Source organism: Sinohyriopsis cumingii, chromosome 5, assembly GCF_028554795.1.
Source record: "Sinohyriopsis cumingii isolate HCF-2022 chromosome 5, ASM2855479v2, whole genome shotgun sequence".
Classification (NCBI taxonomy): domain Eukaryota; kingdom Metazoa; phylum Mollusca; class Bivalvia; order Unionida; family Unionidae; genus Sinohyriopsis; species Sinohyriopsis cumingii.
In genome coordinates, this window is record NC_142965.1 from 94,888,335 (window position 1) to 94,910,697 (window position 22,363).

The 22,363-nt window shown below is 39.4% G+C and overlaps 1 protein-coding gene across 1 annotated transcript in view; it reads right to left on the reverse strand.

Moving 5' to 3' along the window:
* The window catches only part of LOC149799796 (ATP-binding cassette sub-family C member 5-like), a 141,804-nt gene extending 121,753 nt beyond the window's left edge, over positions 1-20,051 (reverse strand). The window contains exons 1-2 of the mRNA XM_089959187.1: positions 19,604-20,051; positions 18,035-18,229 (exon numbers count right to left, since the gene is read on the reverse strand). Coding sequence (XP_089815313.1) covers positions 18,035-18,210 — 176 coding nt within the window. The 5' untranslated portion in view covers positions 18,211-18,229; positions 19,604-20,051. The remainder of the gene's footprint in view (positions 1-18,034; positions 18,230-19,603) is intronic.
* Between the last annotated feature and the right edge of the window lie 2,312 nt (positions 20,052-22,363).

A 22,363-nucleotide genomic window follows, 5' to 3' on the forward strand; every position in this document is an offset into this window, starting at 1 on the left:
CTTGTAAATCAATTAGATTATATGACTGATCAGTAAGTCTGAAATTAATTCTTGTTAACAATTTATTATGGCATCTCATATAGACTGGATTAATTGGACTTTCAACTATTAAAAACCCTGGAGGAGCCGTCGGTGAAAATGAATAAAGGATGTATCCCTGTTGAGCTTGATTTGATTGTTTGGTATCTATCTGATAACTTCCTTCAATTGCATCGCATACTAAATTGAGCGCTATCACCGTCGATATATTTACGTTATGCGGAGCAATATGTCTGCCGCCTTCATCTGGGTCATTGTTGTGTTTAAGGAGCGTTAAATCCTGTTTAGGCTCTGCGAGAAAATCACCGATAGACTTCTCTAGTTCGCGCGCGTTGTATTCGGAAAACTTAAAATTCGGTAAATCGGCTTCTGTGATATTGTAACCGGTTAGAAACTTTTGTTTGTTATCATCGCTGTTATTAATTATCGTCTGAATGATTTGTTCATGGATATATTCCATGTCCGATACAAGTTGATTTAACACTTCAAGGTGCTTTTGTGAGTTTGTCCGCCGTAGTTGTTCCAGCTGTATCCGAAAATTACGATTGATCTCAGCGAAGTAACCAATGATGTCAGATAACGTGAACGCTATGGTAACAGTTGATTCATCTGTTTTCTTAACGATAAAATCCCATTGTATGGTTTTTTTATCTGTGAATATAAATCTTTCGGCTAATTTTTCTTTCCTTATTTCAGATAAATCATTTCGGTATGATAGATAAATTTCATTGTATGATGGCACACTTGTGTCAGGTTCAACGCGTCGTTGAGGTTTTTTTTCAGGCCATCCTAGTACGGTTCTTATTGAACTGTTATAAATGTCTACGACGTACCCCTCCGTGGATATCTCAATGGACGATGACAACGTCGGCTCATGAACTTTTATAGCTATTTTTGATTCCTTACCGGTGATTGATTTTATTCTACGCTGGATTTCAGCATCAATTTGTTCAATTTGGTAGGACCCAGTTGGTATCGAAACCTCTTTCCAGTCTGGTGTTCCATCGGGTTTATTACTGTTTGCGAACATCAGCGAGTTATTTGGTTTCTGATCATTAAACGCTACTGATCTGATATTAGGCCAGCTATGATACACCCGTAATTTTGCTAGCGCTATTTCCTTTACAGGAATCGGCGAAGGAAAGTTTACACTGAATTCAGGGTTTGTTGACGTTATCGATATCATGCTTGTTTGTATCGGAGTTGTGTTCTCCGCGATCCGTTGAAGCAGTTCGAGTGACATTATTGTTATCACTAAAGTTATTTTCAATTTCTAATTTCAACATCGCGGAGTTATACAACTGGGTCATCGCGAAAAATTCAACATCGGATATAAACGAATTATCTATCGACAGCGAGATCAATTCGGATAATTTCGAGTACGCGTTAAATACTATTTGGTGGCGAACTGTATACTCGCTGAGTTTTTTCTGAGCACACGATGATAATTTTTTGTAATTGCGATTGCAACCCCCGCGATTGTTGTTGCCGCGGAAATAGCAATCGGAGCTATCATTGTAACCGACGACAAAATAACACCCGCGCCGGCCATGATCCCGGATATCGAGTATACAGCGACGTGAATCGCGGTTATCTTTCGATGGTATTTTTTTATTTTTACATGATATTGTTCCGAGCGCGCCTTTAAATCGGCGGCGTATTCTCGCACAGTGTCGTATCTGTAACGTGACGGCGAATCCATTTATTAAATACATCACGGTTAAATTAATCGACGTTAGGTATAACACCGGTTGCAAATTGTGATTTTCGCGTTCGTGGTGTCGCTGTTGAACATTGTATCGCAGCCGGATACCACCGCTGTGAAATTAATAATCGGCGGAGATGCTGTCAAGATTTGGTGGAATAGCAGATACATATTCTAGTATCCAAGGTACTTTTGTTCTAACTATTTCGTCAGATGTAGATACGTGAACCGCAGAATATTTTCTGGCATCGTTTATATATGTTATTGTGTTAATACCAGTTCGGTCGGGTATCGCGACAAGCAACTTAAATGGAACATGATGTAATGTTGTAAATCGATAACAACCCTGTACACCTTGATGGTCAAACATCACACTATTGCGGTCACCACCCTTGACCCAATCGAGGACCCCACTAGCTACTGTGTACACGATGTTATTAACATGTGCGGGGGTGGGTGTGGAATTTTTATTTTGTTGATGGACGTGCTAAGGTCCGTAACCATCCTAGCGAGTGCGAGTGAATCCTCAGTAAGTTTCGCGACATTGTCTCTATTCTTATTAATAATGTCACCTAAATCATTTTTTACTTTGTCGAGTTTTTTATTCACGGACGCGTTATCCACGTTAATGTCGATCAATTTCGTTTTGATATCTTCCAAAAACTTATCAGCGACGCCGCGGGCGGATTTTTGTTCGTCAATGAATGTTTTAATTTCAGCGAGAGTCTTGTCAGCCGCAGGCGGGCTTCCAAAAAACTTTTTCGCGACATCGCTGGTGGGTTTATATTCGTCGACAAACGCTTGGACTCTAACGAGCGTACTAAAGTATTTTTGAAGAGGGCTATGGGGGGATTTTTGCTCGTCAATGAACGCTTTAATCTCATCGAGGGTCGTGACAACCTTGGGTGGTTTTCCAAAAAACTTATCCGCGGCGTCGTTAGTGGGTTTTTGATCGTCGAGGGTTTTTTTAACCGCAGTAATATCAATTAAATTTGTTTTAACATCTTCGATGGATTTTTTAATATCGGGGAGTTTTATATCGAGTTTATTAAGTGGAGAGATAAAAAAATTTTCAATGATATTTTTTTTAAACGCTGTAAACTCATTGGCAGATTTTTGTACTTCCGTGAGCCGACTTGCTTGTGTGTTAAATCTATTATAGAAGTTATTTAATGAGCTCGACATGGATATAAGATTGTTACCCAATATATCCATTTTTTCCGTAACCGTCTTGTATTGTTCTCCTGGCTTAAGTCGTCCGTCGCTGGAATACAACGCTATGGCGTTTTCAGCAGCATCACTATTTCGTGTTAAAACGTCACTGAGTGACACGTTACTGCTTTTCAATTTACCCTGGCGATCTTGAAATACAACTATTTCGTCCGGGTCGACCTCCGTTAGGTTTAGCGTCTCAGCGATTTCATCCTCAATTAGTTTTTTTACATCCTTGATGGAATCCGCAGATGTTTCCGTGGTGGGTTTTTTCAGCGCTGAAATAAATCGTCCCCAGATATCAATCATTGTTATTGTAAATGTTATTCTCTAAAATCCGTTGAGCTTCTACGACCCCACTTGTATACTCGTTTACAACTACATGAGGCGGTTTTTTCGACGATGAAATCGCCGCGAGTACATTTAATACTTCACGTCCGCATATCGGTGGATCATTTAATTGTTGTGTTGGCAGCGTGGAATAAAAAACCGGGGTTCGAAAATCAGAGATTTTTCGTCGTTGTATATACTGCATGAACTCGTTTGGATGGGTTAACCCGTATGAATCAAAATAAACAATCGCACGCGGATCAATCGCGTATGCAACCCAATGAGTCCCCGCTCCGGTAGAATTATCCAGGTTGATGATACCGGTTTCAACACGGTTTGGTGCCGCCGGTAATTGATCTCTCATAAAAACCCCTCTAAAGTTTTTCAGCGATAACTCTTTAGCAGCATCGATTAGGTCAAAATTAGACATAGGAGTCATTGACTCCTTAACCATAGGTTCCTGGGTTATAGACCCTTGCGTTAATAAACGGGCCCTAGTCTTAGACCCTTTCCCGAGTACCATGAATACGGGGTTCCTGGTAGTCTTAGGCCCTTTCCTCGTTTCTTTTTTTTGTATCCCTGCCCAGTTGCCTTCTTTAGTGCCATCCCCGCTGCGGTACCAACGGCTCCTAACGCCGCCGCCTTCGCCACCGCTGAAATCAACGCTGGAATCGCAGCCAACAACGGAAATATCCCACCGGTCTTTTCCATGTCTTTGACCGCTGCGGCTGAAAAAGTTATTTGAACACCCTTTTTATTCTTCATTGCATCGTTGAAATGTTTGATTTGTCTTCCCGTCAATGATATTTTATGATTGCCGCCAGTCATCTGTGATGGCTTTAACGTCACTGTGGTTCCACATTGTTTAGCGGACTTTGATTTCAATTTCTTGACCTGACCATCAGTCAGCGTAACATTGACAACATTATATGACATTTTTATTAAATAACAGATTAATTTAATTGTTACATGTTTTCCACTGGTGCATCAATAACCCTCATTCGTCCGCCAACTCCCTCCAACAGCATTGATTTATCGCTGAGAATGACAGCAACCGCTCTATAATTAACGCCGCCCGGGTTTATACGAGCTCGGAAGTGTATGTCAACGACGGATTGTCTCATTAAATCAAGATGTTCCAACGAAAATTAATAAATCGGATACAAGTTTTTAAAATCAAGTTGTGATATTTGCAAACCGGTGTCGACGTTTTGATCACGCGCCATAAATGACAGCATCCGATGATACACGCGAGCAATATGGTTGTCGTTGTAATTAAGCTGTATATCCTCGGATGGTTCCTGTTGTCCCTTTATTTTCAGCGAAACCTCACTGACTCCTAATTTATCAAATATCATATGACTGTGTTCTTGATTATTCAATCGTCTTATATCCTGTAACGCAACAAATATATGACGTGGAGCTGAAACACCTTGTTTGGATGCCAAGTGCCATGTAAATGTCTCACCGACATTATCCTCTTTGACATCAGTTGTTACCGCTAGCCAACTTAACAATGATTTTCCCCCCTGTTCCATAAATGATACCAATCGTGCTTCCGTGGTAATTGATGGAGTCAACACTGGCATCCACAATGCTATTTTATCTAAAACGACCTTACCGGCAGCGACACCAGCAGCACACCAGATGGCATTGTTGTCATTGCCCCTTCGCACTAACACTATTGTGTGTTTGGCTCCATAGATAACTTTTCTGACGTTTCTGCAGAATCCAATTATATGATGGAGTGGAATCGCGCATGAAAACCGTCGTTGTTGTCCTTGCAATGTTGCTACTCGTGTTGCAAATCCTAGATTGAAATCATTGTTAACACTTTTCATAATAGTAAAATCAGCGCCTGGTCTTGGTCTGCGGTCTGGATTAGCCGCTTCAGCTTGATTAGCAACTGAAGTATCTTGTTGTATCAACACGTTAATGTACTGAATGTGGTCAGCGCTATTTCGGGTATCCTTAGCGAACATCATAGACGGACCCGCCGATCGTGTATAATCATCAGAATATCTTGCTAGCCCGATTATCGTTGTTGCAACATCAACATCGCTTTCTATTGATTCAATTTCTCGCCCGTCAATGAGATATCTAGCACTCTCAAATAACGCCATGATGCCGTTGTTGACAAAGCCAACTTGAATACGAGATTCATCTGGGTATGGTGTATCATCTGCAGCATCTGTTACGAGTTTTCCTTCGATTTCAATAAACGCTTCACATGGCAGAAAATATTTACTGGTATCATGGACTTGAAGTTCAATTCGCGATCGTAGGTTGGCTTGTGGCGGTTGATAGGAATAATATTGATAATCACGGACGGAATCATCCTTATCCATTGGGGCATCCATATCAAACGCCGGATCGGCTCTTCGTTTAAACATTTTTATTATTATTCATGTTGGTGTTTTCAATTGCGAAACTCTTTGAGTGGAAAATCTACGATTTTCATCAACGTCGTTTTCGTCGTAAATTCTTTGAATTTTGTTTAAGGCCACTCCCCGCTATCGCGTTCATGATAGCGCTGGTTGTTGCATCGGTGGATGGCTTTGCCATCAATGACTGAGCCGCCAACGACGGAGTCGTCATCAATGACTGAGCCGCCAATGACTCTAGTTTTTCTTCCACGGCGTTATTTATTACTTTACTGACATTTGCAGGCATCACTGTCGTTGATGGCATCACCGGTGGTTTCTGTTTTCTTTTTCTCACCAACGATGCTAGTTTATCTCGTGCGGCAGAAAACGCCCTTCCGGCAACATCTCCAATAGCACTAATACCCCTATCACGAATAACATCAATAGCCTTCATTCCTAATTGTTTGGCTAACGGCGCCACTTTTGGAGCCATTCTTGTAAATAACCCCGCAATGGTATTACCGAGACCATCTCCATAGTACACGCGGTAAACAGGCAATCGCGAGTTTACCACGTAGACGAGTACTGGTTTATCATGGTTGTAGTGTATGGTCATCTTATTATTATCATGTTAATGTTTTCCAATTAGTGATTGTGATCAATCGCTGTAATGACCGTGGTCATCAAAACCATCCACGAGTTCGTTTATGAGCATTCGATATATATCAATATCCATTACGCCGCCGGCAAATAGCCGCCTGCAAATATCAGCGGCTTCATTAATAATTTCTCTGGAATTATTTCCGGCTCGTTTCCCTCCGATAAGTACTTCTAACCGTGATATATCACTGAGAACATTACCAGGACAAGTAACACTAGCGTTTCCAACTAAGCCGCTGCCTAAATATCCATCTCCAGTTGTGTCCCATTTACCAAGAAATCCAGTTGACTTTTCTTTATCTACTCTACTCAATACCATCTTTTTAAAATCCTCGAAATCATTGCGGATATTTTCTGTGATTCTAAATTTGCCACGTTTTGCCAGGTATACTTTTTTTTATCCAATTCTCGTCATTTTTTATATACTCTTTATACATCTTGTTTACAGCGTTTTCTCTTAGATCAGGTGAAAAATTCAGCGCGGTGAATTTAGCTAATTCAGTAACATCTAAACTTTTAATTTTGTTGTATACATCGTGTGTAAATACACTTTGTGGTGAATACATTTTTTCTATAGTAACGTTTCCTTCCTCTTCTTCAGTATCACCTTGTCGTCGTAGTTCTTCTAGTACTCGTGCTTTTTGTTGTTGTTGCTGTCCAGTAATTGCTATATCCACGGGAAATGTTTCCAGAGACTTTTTTGTTTGTTCGGTCTCTGCTGCTATCTTTTTAAGTACAGGAAGAAGAGGCACTTCTTGTCGCTCGCCTTCCTCAGGAATATCTCCATATATTGCTCGTTCTGTTGCCGTTTTTACGTCTTTGGTCGCTTTAGTTATCGGGGCAAATAACTGTTCACTTCCAACAGCAAAATCAGTTTGCATTTGTTGCCGCGTTTGAAGTTTCTCTCTGACTCTGTCTCGTAACGGTATAAACGCGTTAAGCGCTGCTAGTCTTTCACGTGCTAATCTCGTTGTAAGTGATTCACCTACCATTTATTGTAAAAACGCTAGCGTTTTCAATTGCTTTGCAATTTTATAATACAAAACCCCAAACACGTCATTGCAATTGAATACTAAGTTATTTAATAATGTACTATCAAGTCAAAGTATCCATCAACGACAAAGTTAAACTATACACGCAATCCGGGAATGCTTCAAAAATAACTTCAGGGAGGGTTTTAAACTAGTAGTTGCTGAACACGGTGATGCTAACACCACAGCAATATCAGCAACTACGTGAAAACGGCGGTGTCGCAGTAATTATCTGCGGCCATTCAGTACGCACATAGTTGTATAGGAAAATCCAGCTTGATAAGAATTCTTGGAGGAGAAAATCCTATGTAGAAATATACCTGCACATATGAATAAAAAGTCGTTACGACACTACATTTAGTTGTCATTGTGTTTAACACGCACACGTGTATGGATTTTTCCAGTAACGTATATGACTTCGCTGATGGCAAAAACAAAATGTTTGTTTTAACGTTTTATTTTTTTTTACTTGTACACACAGGTATGTGCATTGACCTGGTTACGCTTAGTGAACAGTTATGCCATAGTAACTTCAATGAGTATAATCGGTGATTTCAATTGAGAGAGTTCTCTCCTCCACAGCGTCTTCGTCTAGAATCTTCCTGATGTTTTTCATTTTATTAGAGATTTCTCGACGCCGTTCAAAAGCCTGTCCGAGTTTTTGTCGTATTTTTTCAACGGTAGTAAACAATCCAATAAATGCATTTACGTCATTGCCATACAGGTTTTCATTGATCGTATATTGTAATCGCTTTATAAAAGAATACTCACGTGGCAAGGTATATCGACCTTTCTTTGATTGCTCGTTAATAATTTCATAATCGGACAATATTTTTTGGTTATCAAGCTTATCAGATAATACAATTCCTTGATCTTTTAATTTTGAAATTTCAGTTAAAATGTTATTGATGTCTTCGATATTCATATTCTTATAAACATCTTTATTTCTAATATAAAAAAAATGTTTTACAAAATGAACTCTAGGCACATAAAGGTGCTGTTAACATCTTTACTGCCTAGAGAAATATGTGCGTGATTATGGACTCGTATAACATGAAGTTGCCACCGCATCTTCGTGTTAACAGAGAGTATTATGATTGGACGGCACATACATAAAAGACCCGTTTGGCAACCCGTTTCATTACTTGGTTTAATTATAAACCTTTCAATGTAGTCTTGAGGAGTTTTTATAATCCTGTCGTTGTTGGAGTCAATGACGTCAGAGAGGCCCATCGGTTACTTAATTAAGGACATCCATCAACAACACATCTTGGAACCCCTTGGGTGCCTTCGCATCCATCTGAGCCCAAGGGAACCCCGAAACATACATCTCCGGGAGGGAGGCCTAGGGTGACAAACGTCATCGTAGACCGCCCAGAAGATATGCTTGGGGGGACATCACTACATGTACTTATTTACAATGAAATGATGGGACGGCACAAACATAAAACGGCGGGGCGGAACTCTACGGCCGATTCGACCAATCAAAAGCAACCCAATTAAATTAACCGGGTTGCATGACAACCACACGCCCGGGTCAAGTGCGTGGGTTAGTTTTGATTGATCGAATCGGCTTTCGAAAGCCCCAGGCTTATAACGAGTCGGTTTATATATAAAGTGACTAATACAGCGGCGTCAGTCACAAGGTGTGTGTTAATTTGAATTCCCTTGAATCGTTAAATCCTTGAATACTTATTAATGGTGTTTCACAGCATTTAAATGAAACCAAATATTTGAATAAAACATTAAAAAAAAGAATACAGCTGTTAGATAACAGCGTGTATTTCATTAGTTTTCATCGTAAAATGATTAATTAATCGTAACATTAATTGGACTTCAAGGGACGTAACTCTTGTCATGCGACGCTATCACAAAACGAGTTATCTCCCTTGATGCTCATTCAGATAATAAGAAAATCGAATTCTGTGTCCGGTCTTTTTTGAGATCGCTGTTTTAGTTATATTTTCTGCAACAAATCGTACTGCGGGCATACAAATATCAAAATATCTACTGGCTTCATTCATTGACTGAAAAGTTTTTTCTTCGTGCGTTGTTGTATCAAATGATTTTACACTCTTTGCTTTCTTTGAGTATTTACCAGTTCCTCCTTTTTTGGTATTCTGACTTTGCGAGATAGCTTGCAGGTTTATAAGAGAATTATCAGTCTTATTATTATTAATATGATCAATCACAAACCCATTCTCGATTAATCCGTTAAATACTTCAAATACCATCCTGTGAACATAATAGCTTTTTCCTCCCGCAGTAAACATCAAATACCCGCTATTACTAACAACACCAACCGGCTTTTTTAGTCTACGATGTCTAACAACACCGTCACGAGATGCTTCATAATTAAAGAGCACGGGATGCGGTTGAAATTCTTCGTTCATTTGTATAACAATACTATTTGTTTAATTCATTACTTGGTTTAATTATAAACCTTTCAATGTAGTCTTGAGGAGTTTTTATAATCCTGTCGTTGTTGGAGTCAATGACGGCATTTTTTATTCGTTTGTCATAATAGCGTTTTAGTTCCCTGTATCGTTTGCCGCCACAATTGATACATAATTGTGATTTACCACGCACCCCAACGTGGCAAACCAAGCACGGGAGGGGGCCATTTGAACCATTACGAACGCTTTGTAAATGATATCCACAAAATTCACCTCTACATGATTTATTGCACGGGGTTGTCGACCCAATCATCAACCATTTGCATTGATTCATTATATAATAATTCTTTCATTTAAATACTTGTTTTAATTATATGGAGGAGGAGTTTGAGAGATTATCAGCAATCAAGCGTTACAAAAATGTTAAATTTAATCTCGATAGAACCCTCAAGGACGTACCAAAAGCGTTAATAAACGATAGAACCCTGTTAAATAAAATTCGTGATTGTATCAATGAATTCAAGCGTGATGGTGCATCTCACACCTGGTCAACATTTCGAATTGATGGCGTTGTTGATGCTACCATGAACGACAAACGCGCGGCAACGATAATATCACAACTTGGCTCCAGCAAGTATTTCTTCAGAGTGAAATTCATTGTCCGGATGGAATCAGGCAATTGGATTATACGAGATAAATTTGAACCAGTTCGTAGCGGCAACAAGGCGGTTACATTGAGCCGCGACTCCAAGCCGGGGCTGTTAACTGGAATAGACAAACCATACTATGAACGAGCGTATCCTGAAACAGCAGTTGTTTATGGAATATACCCGTTAAATAAGAAACCTGATATTGGAAAACTAGCGCCGATGAAACAGTCAACGTCGTCAGTGGCGAAGCCACTCAATTGTGTAGCAGAACGAATAATAGAGCATTTTACAAATGCATGTCCAGGAAACAAACTGACTGATCTACGGCGTAGTAAAATCAACCAATGGGAACTGACAGTACGCGAGCGTGGAGCAACCATCAGTGACATAGCTAGATTGGAAACGTCGCTGAGATTTCGAATAACCGTTACAACGATAACCGGACAAGTATTATACGAATTAAAATATAAATCAAAAGGAACCCCAATTAAAATTATTGATCATAACGAACACGCGTGGACGTCCGCGGTCACAATATTTCCGCGGGAACGAACCGTAAAGTATATACCTGAAGAATTCTCCCAGGATGGTTTCCTCAATGAGGGGAACTATTCGACGCTATTGCGCATTTAAGTAAAAACGACCCAGTGTCGGTGTGGTTACTTCGCAGCGCTGAAAACGATACGGATTCCTTTGATCAGTTTGTGCGACCAAATGGCGAATTATACCGCACTGAAGCGTTTCACAACAAGATGAAAAAAATCGCCATGGAATTTGGTGAGCATGATGAACAGTTACTAACAAATTGTTTTACAATTCCATCGGTTGCAGCTCATTTTGCAGCAAAGAAAAATGCATGGAGACCAACACGCAAAGAATTCCTCCCGGATATACAATCTAGTTGTTTGGAATACTATCACGGCGGATTATGGAACACAAAATACGACCGTGAAAGAGTTATTTCCGTCGACATGGTTGCTTGTTATCCAGCTAGTTTTCTTGGTTATGGATCAGCCGCTGAGTACTTTAAACGATTTGGACACCCTGGACATGAAATGACCCGTGTTGCAATTAATGGGCCGCTGCCTGATTTCGATTTAACCGGATTCGCTCGTGTGGTATCATTTGAATTCGCAGCAGGACTTCATCGCTGTTGTTATATTTGGATCGGTAGACACATGGCTGAAAAGAGATGGCTTCCAATAGCGCTGCTACGGTTTATGATTGATTGTAGCATGCTTGTATCGTTGATTGTCAGCGACGCGATAATATCATATCGGAAACAAACCAACGTGTGGTTACCAGAACCGGAACGTCTTGATAGTATAATTGACGAATCCAGAGCACAGATTGATGCCGATGAAGAATATATCATCGAATGGTCCAAACAGGTATTTAATCAGCGAAACAGCGAGGCAAAAGATCTCGGTAGAAGAATAATTGGTAAATTTACTCAAGGAGGAAAAAACTGCGACTACAAACGATATTGCTCACGGCTGATTATTGATGACGCCGAATACGACTTTGTAATCGCTGATGCAGTGGCGAAAAATTGATACGTAAATTGCAAAACAGCTCTGCTGTCCAATGGAACAAAGTTGGGTACAGTTGTTACTTACGCCGATGGAGACAGCCCCGCGTATCCGCATTTGAGGGCGTCTATGTTGGGTTATGCTTGTATCAATTTATTTTCAATGTTAAATAGATTTCCTGACACCGCAGTTAGAGTTGCGATTGATTCAATGTACATAGATGCAAAATATGAAAGCAACGTAGCCGCGCTTACTAATCCGGACGAGAGTTGGGGCACATGGAGAATTAAAAATGAAATACTACGCAATTATTCACCATCAGCAGATGTCACCGTTGAGAACAACTACTTACGCGGTGACAAATTGTCAGAGTGGTCTAATGCACCACCGTGTTCTGATCCAATTTGTAGATACAAAACAGTTTATTTAAGCGGCTGTGGTGGGTCAGGAAAGACGACTCGGGCAATTGAATTATTTCGAACGCGGGCAAATATAATCGTGCTGACACCGACCCATAGACTTGCAAGAGAAATAAAACAACGAAACGTTGATTCTTGCACTTATCACAGCTTTTTTCGATACAGCGGCGATAAATGGACCCCTGATCGAATGGGCGAGAAGTTCATTCCTGAGGTTATTATTTGGGATGAGATAGATACTGTTTCGTTAGATATGCTACAAATGTTTCTTGATTGGCTGTTGACAAAAAACTGCGCGGTGATAATGTGTGGAGATCATGGCCAACCACCACCATTTGTCGGTGAACGCCCACATGATTGGTTGAGCGGGTTCGTGGATTATTATGAAGAAACCGATACTGATTACCGAGCACTTGATGAACAACTGTGCGAGGTTAAGAAATTAATTAGATTACAGCCGGATAAAATCCAGTGTGAAATAATCCGTGAGGTGATTCCGGAAACTCCGTTAAATGAATTTTGGGAAGCATGGCGACCAAATGATTTGATTGTAGCGAGTAGAAAGATAGTCAGAGACACACTTCAGCGGAAGTTGTTTGCGTTGCATAAGGAAAAGTTTCTAACGCGTCCAGTGCCGTTGTGTTATAGGCCCGCGGATACATGACGACAAAACACTGAAGTTGAAATTCCAGGCCTGACAAAGTCAGGGACAGAAAAACAAATACTGGTGCTGAATGATATTGTACTCGTTGATATCAGCGTTGTCGAAGACGTGCTGCGTGCTGATAAATCGCCATGGACGCTAGGATACGCAACAACAATACATTCCTCGCAGGGATTGACTATCACGGATACAATTGTTTGGATAGTTGATAATCGCATCGAATGGTCGAATTTAGTCTATCTCGCAGTGTCCAGAGTACGGAGGATGAATCAGCTTCGAAGAATTGTTATTGACGAAGCCAGTGACAACGATGACATTATTGATGCTAGCGTCCTGGATAGAAAACTCTCGGGTTACCGCCAACAGGATAAAAAAAAACAGCGGCGTTTTGATATTGATGCCGAATTAATAATTGCGCTACGACAACAACAAAATAATCACTGTGCGAGTTGCAATTGTATAATGCGTTGGCGTTATTCGGATAAAGACGCTCGCCAATTTACCGTGGATAGGATCGATAACAGTTTCGGTCATATCCGTGGTAATGTGAGGTTAACTTGTCTTGAGTGCAATAGACGCAACGGCGCTAGTTAAGGCCACGTGGGGGTAATTGAGTATCATCAGGTATCACCTGTAGTTGCTCGCGAGTAAATCCGCGCTGAGGAGCAGTTGAATCCAATCTATAGATCGGTGGTCTACCAGTTGATCGTGTTATCGTTGATATGTTATGCGTGGTAACACTCCAAATAGGATCAGTAGCTCTTGCTCTGCCGCCTTCAAGTTCTCCTGGTTCATATAAATATCTAACAGTGACATTGCCGAGAATCGGCTTGGAAACGCTATCTATTTTTGATCTTCCGGGTATATACTTTTTTTTTATTGCGTCGCTGGGCTTCATGTTAATTGCTCGGGTAATCTCGTTATTTAACGCTGCAATTACACCTGGTAATCTTTTGACCCATTCACGAGATCGTTTTTCTTGGATGAATTCTTTTGCGTATTGATATCCAAATAACCGTTCAGCAAGAGTCCGATTGAATCGTTCAACAATTGCCTGATCACGATGTAGCGCAGTATGACCTCGTCGTACCGCGACGTTATGATGTTTCAACGCTGATAAAACAGCACCGCGAAATTCATTGCCAGGATCAACTTGTAATAGATTTGGCCAGCGCAGAGGACCTCTTCGATAAATCCGCTCAAACGCACCGGCTACTTCAGTTGCTGACTTTGTTTTCAAGGGTTCCGCTTGTTTGTATCGACTCGCAACATCAACTACAGTTAGCGCGTATTTGTAACCGTTGTCATGCGGCAGAAATAATATGTCAGCTTGATGAACTTCATTGGGTACGGTAACATCAAAGCACGAGAAGTTGATTTGTTTAGGTGGCGGTAGATAGATTTGCCATATAGCCTGTTTGGATAACCAATTAGCCGCAGTGGCCTTTGTTACTTTTGCAGCGCTTGCAAGTTTATCAATTGCGGCCTTTCCTTTCCAGTATCCTCTCGGAGAATAATAGATGGATTCCATGTTGTTATTATAAACGCTAGCGTTTTCAATTACCAGCGCGAGAAGCTCCGCTTCCAATCATTAATTTACCTTTCATAGCCGATTTTACCAACCATGAAGCCAACTTTTCTTTGAGGGATTTATCAGGAATGGCATTTAACGCGTGAATTAATTTTACATCCGCGATATGACGCTGTTGCAGATCACCGCTACGATAAGCTATATCATGTATCCGACATGCTTCGTCGATAGCGTTTATTGGATACTCACCGGGTCGCGGCTGATTTTGATCATTGAGTCTGATATCTAATCGTGTTCCGGGGCCACAGTAGCTATATCCTGGGAGGTGCTTTTCTCCTGGATACTTTGCCCAGGGAGTACCGGGGAGTTTTGATAACTTGGCTGCAATATCACCTCCTCGCTTTTTTTTAAAATGTCTCCGGGTCTAGCAGAAATAAATCTAAATTTCTTTGTACCACATGTCGCACACTTACCAGTAAGCGCCGATCTGTTATTTTTTGTGGTAATTGCTGTTTGATCGGTCGTTGAAGTACGCGCTTTACACTTTACACAATATAGATCCATAATTTATAAATAGCGATTATGAATGTAATTGATTTTTCAGCGACTAAAACAAGAGAACCAGTTAAGCATCATGCAGCGCTTCCCAACTCGATCCGGATGATTATCATTGGACCAGCTGGGTCCGGTAAGACGCAATTGTTACTTAATTTAATAATGAGATGGATGAAATGGGACAAGTTGTATTTGGTTGCTCCTAGCGTAGATGATCAACGATGCTACGAGGTGTTAAAGGATTTCAACGAGAATGCATCAGAGATCACCGAAAACAACGTCGTTGAGTTTATTACAGATATCGATGAAGCACCAAGCATCGATGATATTGATGGCGGCGTTAACAATTTAGTAGTGTACGATGATGTAATGTTAGACAATCAAAAAAAACCTGCTTGGATATTTTCGCGAGGCAGGCATAAAAACACGGATGCGATATATGTCACTCAACGATACACACAAATTCCAAAAGTAATCAGAGATAACTGCAACGTACTTGCTGTGTTTAACGGCGTTGATACACACAGGCTACGAAATATCTGGCAAACTTGGTGTGGTGGTGACATGGACTTTAATGTTTTTCTAAACTTTTTTAGTCATGCTCAGTCGACCCCACATGGATTTGTAACGATAAATTTACACGATCCTCGGGCACGATATCGTATCAGACTTGATCAAATATTCGGTTGAATTGTAAAAGATTCCCATCGTTAACTGTGTGTAGCAGCAGAGGGGGCAATGACATCAACGCGGTCGTCGCTGTGTTTACCGGACGCTGACGACACTAAGATCGACGCGCGCAGCGATTAATTAAACCAGTGCGTCGACGTAACAATTGTGTGATTCCCCCCCCCATGACGACGACGACAACATGGTTGTTGTCACCTTTTTTTACCACACGGCGACGAGGCTTAATCTCTAAATGCAGAAAGTATCAATTAAACCAAATGACGTTTGAGACAAATGTCCGATTCGCCCCCTCTGCTGCTCCAACTGCAAACTGCATAATGCACCAGTAGGTCTGGGTCTGTGCAGTTTATCATGAGTAATCAGTAGAACAAACAACATAGAAACTGATCAAAAGATGCATTATGCTAATGCATAGCAGGATCTTTGCTGTTTGCTTTCATACTCAACTTATAAGCAAATATATACAGTAATAATCTTTGATACCTGAAAACCCTATATTCAGTGTGTGTGTGTGTGTGTGTGTGTTATTTGGATTTGTGATGTAGTTTTAACATTTTTTCAGTCATATCACTACAATGTCTGCAGTGTGGCAGTTTAAAGTGATGCCGAATCTTTAAATACTGTACAGTTGTCAAGCTGTAAGTACTGTACAGTTGTCATCTGTAAGTACTGTACAGTTGTCATCTGTAAATGTCAACATCCAATTTCCTTTTCACTTATGTCTGGTAGCAATCAGAATTTTACTAAGAATAAAAATTGCCTTACATAATTGCTTATATGTTGAGTCCAACTGCAAACAACGCAAGTCAGGATCTATCTTATTTGTTCTACTGATTACTCCTAACAGACCCAGATCTGCTGGTGAATTATGTGACGGTAGATCAGACTCTATTCGGGTTGTAGTTGGATCTAACACAAACGCTAAAATGATGATGAGCAGTAGCAGTATCACCACTACTACAACAGCCTTCATCATTATGATCACCAAATGTATGAGTAGGTCTGGGCATCAACACCTGGACTAAACAGAATCACAGTAAATGTATATGGGAATATACAGTGTTATGTATATCTGATTTAATTTACATTTAATTTAATTGTTTGTTTGTATGTTTTAAATGGGGTTTTTCTCCATTATTTGCTATTTTAATGTAACTTTATTTAATGGAATAGAGTTCAGTTCTTAGCTGATTTTTTTATTATTTTTGTTGTTGTTGTTGTTGTAGGGTTTAATGCCATTTTTCAGCACATGATAGGCTATACATGGCGGCCAGTATTAATGGTGGAGGAAGAACCTGGGAAATCCCCGGAAAGAACCACCAATCCTCGAGAAGCTACTGGCAAGCTTTCTCACATACCCACATTGGCCGAATCCGAGACTTGAACCTACACAGACAGAAGTGAGATGGCAGTGATCCGTAACGGAGATCACTTTAGACCACTTGGGGCCCCTATTTTTGTCGTAAACAACTTTGTAGAGACACTGTATCTAATGCTGACCTAGTTCCTGAAATTGATTCAGAACCAGTAAGAGTTGTAATAAACAACATTTTTTTATTCTTCCTCAGAGCAAAATTCATAAAAAGGAATCAAGGCTATATTTGGAGTACATGACAAGCAAAATGTATCAATTTGGTTTTTCAAAGGGATTGACCCATATCCGGGCATCTGTTTTGTGTTGTAGCTAGATATATTATTGATGTTTTGAGAAAGAATAGTCATTAGTGCCTTAACACTTGAGAAGTTAAAGTGTTTTATAATGTGACCAGTTGTGAGCTAATTATTTTGATTCTTTAATTTATTTGGATTTCAAGTTTGTTTTCCCTGGAAATACTAGTACTCTAAATCAATTCTTGGACAAAAAGAGTTATCAAAATTTATGCAGAATTCAAATTGGAATATTATTTTCTGTGATTCAACAAAGGACTGTTGACACATCAGTATGACACTGACCACAGCATATGTCATTGCCTTCCATTTTGGATTTCATCGAGATTCAAACTTAGTTTAATTAGAACTTTTTAAAACCTAGACTTCTTATTTTTAATTATTGGATTATTTTTGGATTTGGTTTATAAAACTAAGTTCTTTTTCTCATTTTTACCTTGTTTTTCTGGAGAAATAAACTATTTTTTAAATTTTACAAAAGCTTGTTGTCTTTACTCTTTTCTTGTTACCGTTTGAAAGAGCCTAAACACGTAACAATAGCGATAACATTCTGATCTAGGACACATCCATGACTTCTCATTCTCACCTCCTTGTCATATCGTTTATTTCATCCTCTTCATCTGGGTTGAATTCACCTTGCATGCCATCTATTTCCATGGTAGCAGCATCTTTTGTCATGGTTTCATCTGAGACAGGAATGATGGGAGCTTCAGAATCATCCCACTTCACTTGACTACAATCTCTTTGCTTCTCATTTGCCATATTTAAACTGCTTCATTCACTGAAGATGAAAATGAAAACTATGATAACCAGTGAAAAAGGTCCACCACGTGTTCTCTGCTATATTCTGAAATCTGCGCAAGCAAATGTATCTATCAGTAAAATGGGATCTTGTCCTAATAAGTCAGCATAGTAAAACAATATCGGGAGACAACAATTTGCAATTCGATCAAATATAGGATCATTTTAACTATATAAATTAACTTAGGGTAAGATTTTGATCATGATAATCAAAGTCTTTACAAGCAATTTAATTATATTTGTTACAAAATATTAATTTATCATATCTTGTTGTCAATATTACACAAAAGTATTTGAAAGATGGAAAGCTGTGTGCTTATATCTAGGAAAACTATCTGTTCATGTATACTGATGATAGATCAATATTGGTAATAATTATGGCATACCTGTAGTGTACAAGCATATGATAAAACAGAGTATACATTAATAACTGTTTAACCATGACTATATATGGTTTCTTGCATAGTATCTGTATTGCACAATATGTCTTTTTACATAAATACACACACCAGACCTCAAGCGATAGCCCTCCCAATGGTTTTAGGTCATTAGATAAGGAACAGCAAAGTAAGGTTGGCCAGCATGTGAAGAAGGTCTATTCCTTTGGGTGCCTGTGTAGATTGGTTCCACATTTTGACCTCTCCACAAACAAGGGTCTTACATCATGTTCGTTGCTATGCCTCAAAGTCTGATCTGTATGTACTAAATCACATGCCTATCTTCTGATCTTTATATGCTGTATTTACTGATAGTTTAATAACTGCATGTGTTTTATGACAATCTATTTTAAAACCATGATACTAATGGATACAAAACTTCATGTAATTGTGTTAATCCCAATAAATCCCACAGAAAATGGATCTCGACTCTGACGTACTTTTTAATTGGATTTTGAGAGGGTAAAAAATTATTCCTACAACGTAATACGTATCACATGATATTTTTATATAGCATGTGATACGTCTTATGTTGTAGGAGTAGTACAAAAAATTAAACCAGAGTCAAGATCTTTCAAAGGATTATGAAAACTATTGTGATGTCATGTGACTCGATATAATAACGATACACATATTTAGCCTACTTCCGCTTGTTAATAATCTAATTAATATGCTATTTAATGAAAGAGTTTTCATAATATGTAAAGACGCACAGGGAAATTTTAATTCAAGAATTAACTATATATGGTCGTCGTTTTCATGCTATATTTAGCCATTATAAAAATTATATAAAAACTATTTTTAAAAAAGTCAGGAATTTATATCACTAGAAGGAGATGACAGTCACAGTTGTATAACTGTCACAAACGTTTGTCACCTTATCCAATCTTTTCTTTACGAGACGAAAAAATACTTACCCACTGAACTATTTAACCTAAATCAACACCTTTCTGTCCTGTTAAATGCCATCCAACCGTCAGATGTTCTTTGACCCAAATGATCCGGGAATCCCCTCAATCGAGCTCAGTCTGGTCGCATACTTTCTCATAATTTATGTATACCATAGAGTGTAATACAGTATTTACTCAATGTAGGGAACCAGACTACATTGAGGTTCATACATACTTTGTTTCTCAGATAGAGCTGACACACGTCCAATCGGGAATCACCCTCTACCGCTTCAAAATTGTAGTCTGGTACACCACTAGTAACTGACGTAAACCACCTGATTTTACGTTATTCCGATACGGCTGTTTTAGAAAGTAACCTTGGCTCCAAGGATTGGTTGAAGCTTCACGTCGGTGCGGCGCCTTATAGGGAAAAAGTACGATGATTTCGTACTTTCACCAAGATGAATGTTTCATAGTTTTCACATGTACTAGAAACGCGACACTTATCAGCGAACGATGGCATATGACACAATCTCGTTTGCGCAACTATAGCCTGGTAGATTATGATGAAATTTTATCAATATCGCGATACAGACACTTTATGCATGGGGAAACCAGTCCTTGGGAGTGTTTCCTCATCGGTTTCCCCATGAATCAAGTGCCTGTGTATTCCGTCTATTATCTTAATATATGCCATCAACAAATCACTTTTCTCCCGACTTTTCTATTATAGTTATTGTCCTGTAACTGTGTAAATGAAACAAGATATGGGGGAAACAAAGCACAGGGTATCAGACTATCATAGCCTGTGATAGTTTAAAGTTTGTTTCAAGTGCAATATATACCAAATAAAGTAGGACCGTACATGGGTACGTAATTCACGTTCTAACTTTAAAAAGTTTTTACTGATTGCAATGAAACTTGGTAAGTGTTACGGTCACCACCTGAAAATGTGCATACTGTGAAATCACAGCTTCTACGTTTTTATGTTGTTTTTTTTTTTTTTTTTTTTTCGTGTTTTTTTTTCTCTCCGTGCAGCAGGCACTGATAACGCAACTAGTATCGCCGTGGTGTCCTTTGAGTCTTGTCTCGGAATGCAATCTCACCCACGGTTGTTTGTTTTAACGAATAGCTGTAAAACTTGGTACATGTGTGTATTATCTATATATGCTCACAATGACTTTGTTCCCGTAATATCTGGAAGAGTTACCACCCTTTTTATTTGTAGCTGGATGCAGCATCGGCCTTATCAAACGCGGGGTGCGATTAGGATCATTTTGGCGAGGCACCCTGATTTTACGCGCGTGGTCCACTGTGAGCACGACATTAGGAAATAAAGTTTTAAACAAGTTTTGTATGATATTGAACTTAAAATTTTCTTCCATCGCTTTAAACTTACTTTATATCAATATATTTTAAAAATTACTAACGTGCGGAGCCTCGGTGAGCGCGGGGCCCGGGCCAAATCGGTCTAAGGCCGGCCATGGCTGGATGGATCGTATGATGCAAATACTCTTGCAGTTTTTAGTGGATTGCCGTGAAACGTACGTACTATGGTCTTCAGGAGAAGAAATCCATATTGATACATCATTGTACTCACATTATTTTTAGAAAAGTTATGCACTTTTATGACTATAGATTTATGACCATCATATATGGATGGGATGCAGAAGTTTATTTACGTGAGCAAGTTTATCTTGAGATTTTGTACTGGATAATTGTTCCATAAAAAAAGAACAAGTACGTGGAACTGTGTCAACAGTAAATAAGGAAGAACATAATGGACATAAACTAAGAACTGCTACAAGTTGGGAGTAGTAAATGGGGTGAGATTAGCGTCAATGGGAATTAGCATTACAGAGACCCCTGGGTCAGATTAGCGTCAAGGGAAATTTAACATGGAGAAAAATCGTGGGTCAGATTAGCGTCAAGGGAAATTAACATGGGAATAAATCGTGGGACTGTTGAGCGACAAGGGGGAATTGAACATGGAGAAAAAATCGTGGGACTGTCTAGCGTCAAGGGAAATTGAATATGGGAATAAATCGTGGGACTGCCTAGCGTCAAGGGGAATTGAACATGGTGGGATTGTCTAGGGACAATGATGGTAGAGGGTCAAACACAACAGAGACAGAAACATACATACACTAGTACAAGCGTGAGATTTATATATAAAGCATTACCAAGACCTGAAATCTTGCTGGGGTGTTCAAAAATTTGCATAATTGTAATGATGCTATAAATAGCTATAATCAAGGAAATGCTCAACGACAAAATGGATGTGACTAAAAGTAACGCTAAAATGACGAAATTGTCCCAGAATTTAAAGGAAAATAAACATATCCCCGAAAATTAAGTTACAATGGTTTAGACTAAAATGGATAAAATTAGTAACTACTTACAATATCAACTTCTGTGATGATCGTGGATAAATACCTATGTATCTATAATCAGCTGAAATTCCTATGAAATCCCACTATCTATTTATAGCTCCAATTTGTGGGTTTTTCCTTTGGAAAATCCCACTATCTTTTTATAGCCTCAGCTTGAGTGACGTTCCTGTTTATGAATTCTAGTATATATGTATAGCTACAAAATGTGGAAATCCCCAAGTCGATATTTATAGTCTCAAAATTTCCAGCGTCAGTGACGTCACTGTACTGAACACTAGGGGCTAAATGGCAACAGTGTTGCAAGTGGCTGACCTGAATACGCGCTACTGTAGGTAGGTAGGTAGAGTGTATCTGATAGGGATAAAGTGAGTTTTATAGGGACAAACAGAGACCA